Genomic DNA, 9,725 nt, shown 5'->3' on the forward strand with positions numbered 1-9,725 from the left:
ATTCATCAGGCTCATGGATAATTGTGCTTGCACGTGTTAATCATTACTATCTTCATCATATATGACGAGTGTATAACAGTAGTGGTGCGCTGAGCCGGCACCTTTGAGTCTGGAGCCCTGCGCAGTCTTCCACAGCAGCGCCCCCTCGTGGATCAGCCCGCGCCGCAGAAGCTCTGCTCCACGAAACACGCCGCCGCCCTTCACCTTGGTCTCGGCCCGCGGGTCCAGGCGCGACTGGATCTCCTGCAGACGCTGAGCCCGCTCCAGCTCCTGGACCTGCTGATCCACCGAACACAGCAGCTCCCGGATCAGGGCCAGAGACTGAGCCAGAGACTTGCTCTCCTCTTCACTCCCTGTCGAAGCAGAGACAGTCTGTTCTCAGATCAGCGAGGGACACACAGGCCATTACAGTCCATGAGGAGCCCAGGCCCGCTCTCTAGCACTCAGGGTTAAGTAGGGTTGGGTATCGGTTCAATTTTAACGGTTCCAGTTTAGATTTTGCTTATCGATTCTGAAATTCGATTCCGAAAATGCACAAAAAACGTATATATCATTCACATTTAGTCTTATTGCAAAACATTAACAATTGTAGCTGAATATCATGAACAAGGAGTGTTTGCCTGTGGTTTAAAATAAACCACAGAAGAACAACTAGCCAAACTAATATATGTAGAGCATTATTAAAGACAATAAACACTCAGTAATTAAAAAAAGAACAAATATAAAATTAGATTTTCGATTTCCAACCCTAGTGTTGATGCTGATTTTCATGAATTAATTGACTTGTTGGACATGACGCAGATTATGTCCTCAGACTAGAGTTAGCCGTCTCACCTTTGGTGTTGTCCAGTATGCGCTGGATGAGCACGGGGTATTTGGTGATGCGCTGCGTGACCAGTAAGATGCACTCCTGGACCCCGTGCCGGCGCAGTAGAGAGCCTCTGCTCACTCGCTTCACAGGGTAACAGAGCAGACGTTAGACACATTCTGCCCCAGAAGCAGGCGTAACCTGAAGCGTGTGTGCGCTCTCACCCGTATGAACTGCTGGAACCGCTTGTCCCGCGCCAGCAGCTCCTTATAGAGCTTCACCGCCTTCAGGTGCCGGCTGCAGAACTCCACGTAACACTTCCTCATCTCCTCGGCGTTCTGCCCTGAGAACTGATGCAGACGACACACACTGGCGTCAGAATATCCGCTCACTGAGCTGAGGGATCTGCTAAACTGCTGAAGCACACATACATCTAGACTAGTGCTGGGCGGTTTGACCAAAAATCAACATCACGGTTTTTTTCTAAATTATACCGGTTTCACGGTTTTTACCGGGTTTTTTTTTGTGTTTTTTTTTCAAGCATGATGGGTGTTTACCACATTTTCTACTGAGTGAGAGAGGAAATAGTGCAGTAGATTTACTTATAATGCCCTATTTTATTGTCATGAGTGAATATTATAGAAAAAATCCACACTAATATTAATAATACAGGTTTGCAAGGCTGTTTACTAAGAGGTGCCAGCAGGACGCGCTTTAGGAGCGGCAGAAACAGTGGTTTCCCCGGTAACGGCTGTACACAAAGCAGCAACGCTCATAAACACTGCTTTATCAGGAAAGATAAAGAAAGATTCAATCGTAATAACAAAGAAACTTTTCTAAAGACCGTCAGTTCACTTCAGATACGTTAATACAGTATAAAAACACGCGCGCCGCGAGAAAAAAGACACTCTCACCCCCACACGTCTCGTGCCCATTCTAGTCAATGCTTGTGTTTCAGATCGAAGCTTCCCAGAAGCGGCTCTCCGCGCCGCTTCGCTAAATATAGGCGCCTAGTCTATTTTGACGCACCGCGTGGAGGACGGAATAAAACCTTGTCGCAGCCGTAATGCGCCGCAGACGTGTGTTGTAAATGAGGGGTGAGACTGTGTCGCGCAGCGCCGCGTTCCGATTAAAGCGACATACACCGGTTTTGCGGTATATTAAAAATTCATATCGTAACAAAAATAAACACCGGTATTCGGTATGAACCGGTAAACCGCCCAGCACTAATCTAGACAACCTGTGCCTGTGCATCCGATGGTCTCAGAATGATCCTAAGAATCCTCAGTGCCCTTCACAATGCATTTCCAAACTCTCCTTGATATTTATATCACAGAAATCCTAAAACCATGCTTTCCAATATCTTACTTGCGAAAAGCATACCTTAAAAAGCTTTAGATAAGAGAGTCTGCCAAATGTATGAATGTAAATAACAGTTATTGATAAGGGATTTGTGTGTGTTGTTTCCCCATCAGGGCATTCCATCCTCATCCCAGAAATAGCCATCAAACCCACATCAATATCCACTTCCTGTCAACGACACTTGTGTGGTATGTGCGGTTCTTTGACTGGATGTTTGTAATTATGCATACTTTATTGTGGTTGGGTTCAGCACGCATGTGACCCAGTAAGTGTTGTTTTAACCGCTGGACATGCAGAATTTCTCTGTGAGCCGAACGCCACTGCATTTCCCCTCTAGGATGGACAGGATGGTTTATATGGATGTTCCTCTGAGAGATCAGGAGCATATCTTGCCCTGCGGTCAGACGAGTGTGGTTTAATGTGTCAGAGACGCGCTTTCCTCAGCGTGTGAAAGAATGAGTGCCGGTGTTGTGCCGAATTCTGACCCCCGCCAGATTATAACTCCCCCTAAATCCCCCAGTATGGGTAGGATTAGGTATGGGGGAGGAGTTAGGATTAGGTGTGGAGTTAGGATTAGATATGGGGGTGGGGTTAGGATGAGGTGTAGGGAGGAGTTAGGATTAGGGGGAGGAGTTAGGATTAGACATGGGGGTGGAGTTAGGATTAGGGGGAGGAGTTAAGATTAGATATGGGGTGGAGTTAGGATTAGGGGGAGGAGTTAGGATGAGGTGTAGGGTGGAGTTAGGATTAGGGGAGGAGTTAGGATTAGACATGGGGGTGGAGTTAGGATGTGGGTGGGGTTATGATTAGATATGGAGGTGGGGTTAGGATGAGGTGTGGGGGTGGAGTTATGAATATGAATTATATGAATTAATTATTTATTTTTAAAAAATCGTTTTCCATGAATGATTCAATGACTGCCTCATAACGACTTCACTTGTTTCATTACTGGATGAATCAGTGTTTCTGCACGAGTCTCTGGAGTAACCGTCGCTTGTCTACTGGTGTAACAGTGTAATTCACAGTCTTTATTGAAGCGTCACATTACTTTCAAAAGGTGATTTACTGTATTCTGATCACTACCGTAGACATCAGTGTTTATATCTGAACTATAAACGTTTCTCCCAGAACTTCTGTGATAATCTGAGTTATTGTAAGACAGAAATAACGATACTGTGTGTTAGTGAAGCTGTTTCATATCTATACATGACAACGGCTCTCTCTGGACCAGAACACAGATCTGAATGTTCGCCGTGATCGGACTAGTCAAAGGGTTATTTATGATTCGACAGAGCCGAATCTCTGTCATGCAGGAGTAAGGTCATGTGTGTGTTTGAATCATTTAAACGCTAATATGCACAGATGAGTCATGTGTGTGTTGACCAGAGCCGTGATTAGTGCGTGAGGAGATCACCTGGTCCACCAGTATGTCCCCCAGCCTCTGAATGGTGAAGTTGCGCGTGCTGCTGGGAGCCAGGCTGTGTGTCCTCCTCTGCAGGAGCTGGCTGAGGAAGCTGGAGTGGATGCACAAGAGCTGGTCCAGGCAGGGGAAGATGGCGTTCACTACACCCATCTCCATCAGCACCTCCTCCGTCATGCCTCTGCGGAACACCCCGTCCATGATCCGCAGCGTCCGCACGTGGTTCAGCTCCGTCTGGATCAGCTCTGCACAACACAGAGGACACCCCGTAAGAGGACCGGCTTCTGCTGTTACTGCTTCGGTCAGAGGCTTGACCCAGTGCTGGTCCTGCCTGTACTAATGCTTAACTGATGATTAATAGCATGCAATTATTATAAAGTGTTATCGAAATGACTCCAGCACAAGACCCTGAGGAAGACTGAAGGCTTAAATACATGAGGAAGGTCATCAACTGAACAGGAACAGGTGAGGACTAATTAGAAACTAAGACAACTAATGAGTGAACTGGAACGAACCGCATCCTCAAGTGGTGTAAATGAGAGAGTGTTTCGCATATGACAACATCAGATCCATGCCAGAGCTGGCTGACCGCGTGAGGTCAGGAAGGCTCACCGTATATGACGTCCTGTCTCTTGATGACATCTTTGCGCTGAGACTGCAGGTACGAGGAGTCCACGGCCATACTCCAGGAGTCCACCTCGAAGTCCTTCCCGTCCCGCTCCAGCTCCTCCAGCATGGAGGCGTAGTACATCTCCCCTGCGGAGGAGTGTGTGTGAGAACGCAGCGGGCTACAGCACATACAGCTGTGTGAGTGTGTGTGTGTGTGTGTGAGTGTGAGTGTGAGTGTGTGTGTGTGTGTGTGTGTGTGTGTGTGAGAGAGTGTGTGTGTGTGTGTGTGTGTGTGTGTGTGTGTGTGTGTGTGTGTGTGTGTGTGTGTGTGTGTGTGTGTGTGTGTGTGTGTGTGTGTGTGTGTGTGGAGCTGCACCTTCGTCATTGAGCGACTCCATGGACATGGCTCTGTTCCTGAAGTTCAGCGAGTCTGTGGAGTGGGAGAGGATGCGCCTCAGGCCGAGAGGAGAGTCGTCACTCAGACTCCTGTGGGAAACACCAGTGTTACAGGACCAGGCTTTCACACACTCTCTGTGCCACACTTCAGCAAAGAGTCCCTCACACACTCATAAACAGAAGTTATCTGTGCTCTTACACTGCTTGCACACTTTTCAAAACTTTACACACAGATCCAAGAACCACACACACACAATGCAAAATGCCTCACATCTCTCGCTGAATGAAGCGCTGCATTCAGAATATCACTAACATCTCAAAAGCAAACATTGTCTTAGGTTGCAAACACCTCTACCTTAATATTATATTTTTAGATATATCATATTCAAAACCTAAAGCTCTTCTTTCATGAGCTCCTGTGTACATTTCTGGACAAGATTGAAAGTAATTGTCAGAGAGATGTTGAAAAATTCACAGTAAACACGAAAGCAAGATTGAAACCAAACTATGTATTTTGTCACTGTTGTGAATACAGCATTACACAGTCCGACAAACCCTTAACTCGACCTTTGACCTGTTTATAGGCCTATTCTACAGCCATGATTGGCTGGTGTTCAGTAAAGAGATGAGTGTTTGCACGTGTGAGTGTGTGTGAGGAGTGTGTGTGTGTGAGGAGTGTGAGTGTGAGTGTGTGTATGAGGAATATGTGTGTGTGTGTGTGTGTGTGTGTGTGTGTGTGTGTGTGTGTGTGTGTGTGTGTGAGGAGTGTGTGTGTGTGAGGAGTGTGAGTGTGAGTGTGTGTATGAGGAATATGTGTGTGTGTGTGTGTGTGTGTGTGTGTGTGTGTGTGTGTGTGTGAGTGTGTGTGTGTGTGTGAGTGTGTGTGTGTGTGTGTGTGTGTGTGTGTGTGTGTGTGTGTGTGTGTGTGAGGCTCTGATGAATTACTGTGGTGTTTTGATTGGTTGTGTTTGTAAAAGGAAATCAAGAGACTCCCTGTTAGATGTGTGTGTGTTACATAGAGAATTGTGTGTTGTGGTTTGCAAAAAGTGTTTTATGAAAGTCGAAGGCCGAGAATGAGTGTTTGGTTTTGCAGGTTTGGTGTGTGTGTTTCTGGTGTTTGAGTGTCAGGTTTCAGAAATGAGAAGTGAGGATTTTGTGTGTGAGCAGTTGAAAACCCCTGTAACACACACATCAGTGTATGTGCTGCTTTACTAACACACACATGAGTGTATGAGTGCTTTACCCGGCGATGTTGTTGGTGGAGACGCTCTTGTTGAGGGACAGTGTGGACCGGCCTTTCCGTGAGCCGAGGAACGACTGCCGGAGCGTCTCTGAGGGGTAGATGGCGGAGCTCGGCCGCTCCTTCAGGATCGGGTCTGGTGAAGCACAACACACACTCTCATCACAGAACATCACGTCTAACACTGGCACTGCTGTCTTTACAGGGGTTATTACTGTTATTACTATTATTAAGGATTAGCGACGGTAATCAGTCATGAGGAAGAATAAACAGTAAACATTAGAAAGGAAAACTCACTCTTGCTGCGGAGGGCCACGTTATGTAGAGTCGCAGCGTTCCTGACCAGCGCCAGCCTCTGTTGCTGTGTGCGTTAATGTGTGTTAATGTGTGTTACACACTGGAATATATACACACACTCAACAATACAATAGAAATGCTAAATATCCTAAACCTTTACCCCTTACTTTATTCTGTGTTGTTCTCTCAACATTTAAGTTCTCTTGACAATTTAATATTCTGTCATCATTCACTCTCGCTCGTGTTGCTCCAGAACTGCAAGACTTCTGTTAGTCTTTAGAACACAAGTGCTGATATTTTTTATATTCTTTCATAACTTTTGTCCTAAGTACAAAACAAGATCCATCCATCCATCCATCTTCTTCCGCTTATCCGGGGCCGTGTCGCGGGGGCAGCAGTCTAAGCAGAGACGCCCAGACTTCCCTCTCCCTAGACACTTCCTCCTGCTCTTCCGGGGGGACACCGAGGCGTTCCCAGGCCAGCCGGGAGACATAGTCCCTCCAGCGTGTCCTAGGTCTTCCCCGGGGTCTCCTCCCAGTGGGACGCGCCCGGAACACCTTCCCGGGAAGGCTTCCGGAGGCATCCGGAACAGATGCCCGAGCCACCTCAGCTGACCCCTCTCGATGTGGAGGAGCAGCGGCTCTACTCTGAGCTCCTCACCCTATCTCTAAGGGATCGCCCAGCCACCCTGCGGAGAAAGCTCATGTCGGCCGCCTGTATCCGGGATCTTGTCCTTTCGGTCATCACCCACAGCTCATGACCATAGGTGAGAGTAGGAACGTAGATTGACCGGTAAATCGAGAGATTCGCCTTGCGGCTCAGCTCTTTCTTCACCACGACAGACCGGTACAGCGACCGCATTACTGCAGAAGCTGCACCGATCCGTCTGTCAATCTCCCGTTCCATCCTTCCCTCACTCGTGAACAAGACCCCAAGATACTTAAACTCCTCCACTTGAGGCAGGAACTCTCCACCAACCTGAAGTGGGCAAGCCACCCTTTTCCGACTGAGGACCATGGCCTCGGATTTGGAGGTGCTGATTCTCATCCCATCCGCTTCACACTCGGCTGCAAACCGTCCCAGCGCATGCTGGAGGTCCTGGTCTGATGGGGCCAGCACGACAACATCATCCGCAAAAAGCAGAGACGAAATCGTGTAGTCCCCAAACCTGACCCCCTCCAGCCCCTGGCTGCGCCTAGAAATTCTGTCCATAAAAATTATGAGCAGAACCGGCGACAAAGGGCAGCCCTGCCGGAGTCCAACATGCACCGGGAACAAGTCTGACTTACTGCCGGCAATGCGAACCAAGCTCCTGCTCCGGGTGTACAGGGACTGGACAGCCCTTAGCAAAGGGCCCCTGACCCCATACTCCCGGAGCACCCTCCACAGGACGCCGCGAGGGACACGGTCGAATGCCTTCTCCAAATCCACAAAGCACATGTGGACTGGTTGGGCAAACTCCCACGAACCCTCCAGCACCCTGGAGAGGGTATAGAGCTGATCCAGTGTTCCACGGCCTGGACGAAAACCACACTGTTCCTCCTGAATCCGAGGTTCTACTATCAGCCGTATTCTCCTCTCCAGTACCCTGGCATAGACTGTCCCGGGGAGGCTGATAAGTGTGATCCCCCTGTAGTTGGAACACACCCTCCGGTCCCCCTTCTTAAAAAGAGGGACCACCACCCCGGTCTGCCATCCCAGAGGTACTGTCCCCGACCGCCATGCGATGTTGCAGAGGTGTGTCAGCCAAGACAGCCCCACAACATCCAGAGACTTGAGGTACTCAGGGCGGATCTCATCCACCCTTGCCACCGAGGAGTTTCTTAACTACCTTGGAGACTTCAGCTTGGGTGATGGACGAGTCCACCTCTGAGCCCTCAGCCTCTGCTTCCTCAATGGAAGACGTGACGGAATACTTCGAGGATCTCCTCAATCCCAAGATCATCAAGAACAAGATCATAAGTTATTCATACAAAGAGCCGTTTAATCCAGTTCTCCTGAAGAGACATGATCACTTTATGTGAGTAGATTTAAATGAGACTTTTATTTGCATTCGTTTAAACAGTGGTCAAGACACATACTGTACATCTCATTAAATACTGTAAACGTGTGCTCTCTGTACATCAGCTGATCAATGTCTATAAGCGAATAACAGCCTAGATAAATCTGTTCATCATATAAAGCAACCGTGTCTCTTCAGAAGACTTGGGTCAAACGTCTCGACTCGTACGGGGTTATTTTACCATCTCTCAGATTTCATGAAAAATCTTCATTTGTGTTCTGAAGATGAACAAAAAGCTTACTGGTTTGGAAAGACACAAGTTAATGATGACATAAATGTTCATTTTTGGGTGAATTAACCCTTTATAATAACTAGAGATGCACTGATATATCGGCCAGTGATCGGTGTCACGAGGACAAGCGTTCATGAAAATGAAAACTACCGTATGTCTGGAGTTGTATACAAACATTTCAGTTTTTAATTGAGTGTAATTATTATATCTGGAAATAAATAGCAGTTGAATATGATAGTTTGGGCTATGTTGTTAATTTTAACCATTAAATATAATATAATGATGTATTAATGAGAGGATCCCTGTGGCATTAGTTGGTCCTGAAGTAAATCAAACCCTCGATCTCGCCAGAGAATATCTCTGAATAATCGGCTCTCGCTATGGGCTGGTGAATCTATAATAATAATGCAAAATATTAGATCATATTTTTTACAGTTAGGTTTCACTAATTGCTTCACATGAAGTAAAATGCACTACATTTGTAATATATCTAGATTGAACCTGTAGATGTCAGGATATTATTAAAGTATTAGTTAGACAGTGAGTTGACATGATTATTAATATTCCATAAGCACATCTGATAACAATACTGCCTTTCCAGACCAAAATCTCAACATCTAATCCCTTGTGCAGCCAGATGTGGATATTAGACTTGTCGAAACATCTGTTCGTCAGTTGAGTGTCAAACTCATGAGTTAATGAGTTAATTAATTACCTTATATGGGAATATACTGCAAAAATATAATGCGATATATTATATAATACATTTCCATATATGGGAAACTAGTGCTTGTATTTTTCAATATACTGCAATACATGCACTGACCAATGACTATATACAGTATTAATACATATAAAATGTTTATAAATGAAGACAAAAATAGCATGAAACATTTATACTGTAAATGATAAAAAAATATATTACATTATATATTTCTCTCTATATATGTGTGTTTGTGCTGCATGAGTAAATCTGTCAGCAGTATATCACACACGCAGAGCCATATCTGATCACATATACATCTATATATTATGAAGTGTATTACTGAATATAAAATGTATATATTAGTAAATCTATTGTCATATTTTTCATTACATGAAAAGCTGCAATTCCTTATGTATTATATATAACACAATATGTTATTCTGTATATTTTCAAATATACTGTTAAACCATTTAATATATGATCATTGATATCTAGGGAACTCTATCTGGTCTTCATGAGGTCAGGGTCAGGGTTAGGGTCAGGGTCAGGGTCAGGGTCAGGGTCAGGGTTAGGGTCAGGGTCAGGGTCAGGGT

General features: G+C 45.9%; 1 protein-coding gene across 1 annotated transcript in view; it reads right to left on the reverse strand.

The window, feature by feature from the left end:
• The window catches only part of arhgef2b (rho/rac guanine nucleotide exchange factor (GEF) 2b), a 64,476-nt gene that overhangs the window by 24,943 nt on the left and 29,808 nt on the right, over positions 1-9,725 (reverse strand). The window contains exons 4-11 of the mRNA XM_081388324.1: positions 6,133-6,196; positions 5,839-5,971; positions 4,576-4,685; positions 4,203-4,346; positions 3,585-3,835; positions 1,033-1,158; positions 835-952; positions 102-353 (exon numbers count right to left, since the gene is read on the reverse strand). Coding sequence (XP_081244450.1) covers positions 102-353; positions 835-952; positions 1,033-1,158; positions 3,585-3,835; positions 4,203-4,346; positions 4,576-4,685; positions 5,839-5,971; positions 6,133-6,196 — 1,198 coding nt within the window. The remainder of the gene's footprint in view (positions 1-101; positions 354-834; positions 953-1,032; positions 1,159-3,584; positions 3,836-4,202; positions 4,347-4,575; positions 4,686-5,838; positions 5,972-6,132; positions 6,197-9,725) is intronic.

The sequence above is a fragment of the Scardinius erythrophthalmus genome (assembly GCF_964197995.2).
Source record: "Scardinius erythrophthalmus genome assembly, chromosome: 16".
NCBI classification, from domain to species: domain Eukaryota; kingdom Metazoa; phylum Chordata; class Actinopteri; order Cypriniformes; family Leuciscidae; genus Scardinius; species Scardinius erythrophthalmus.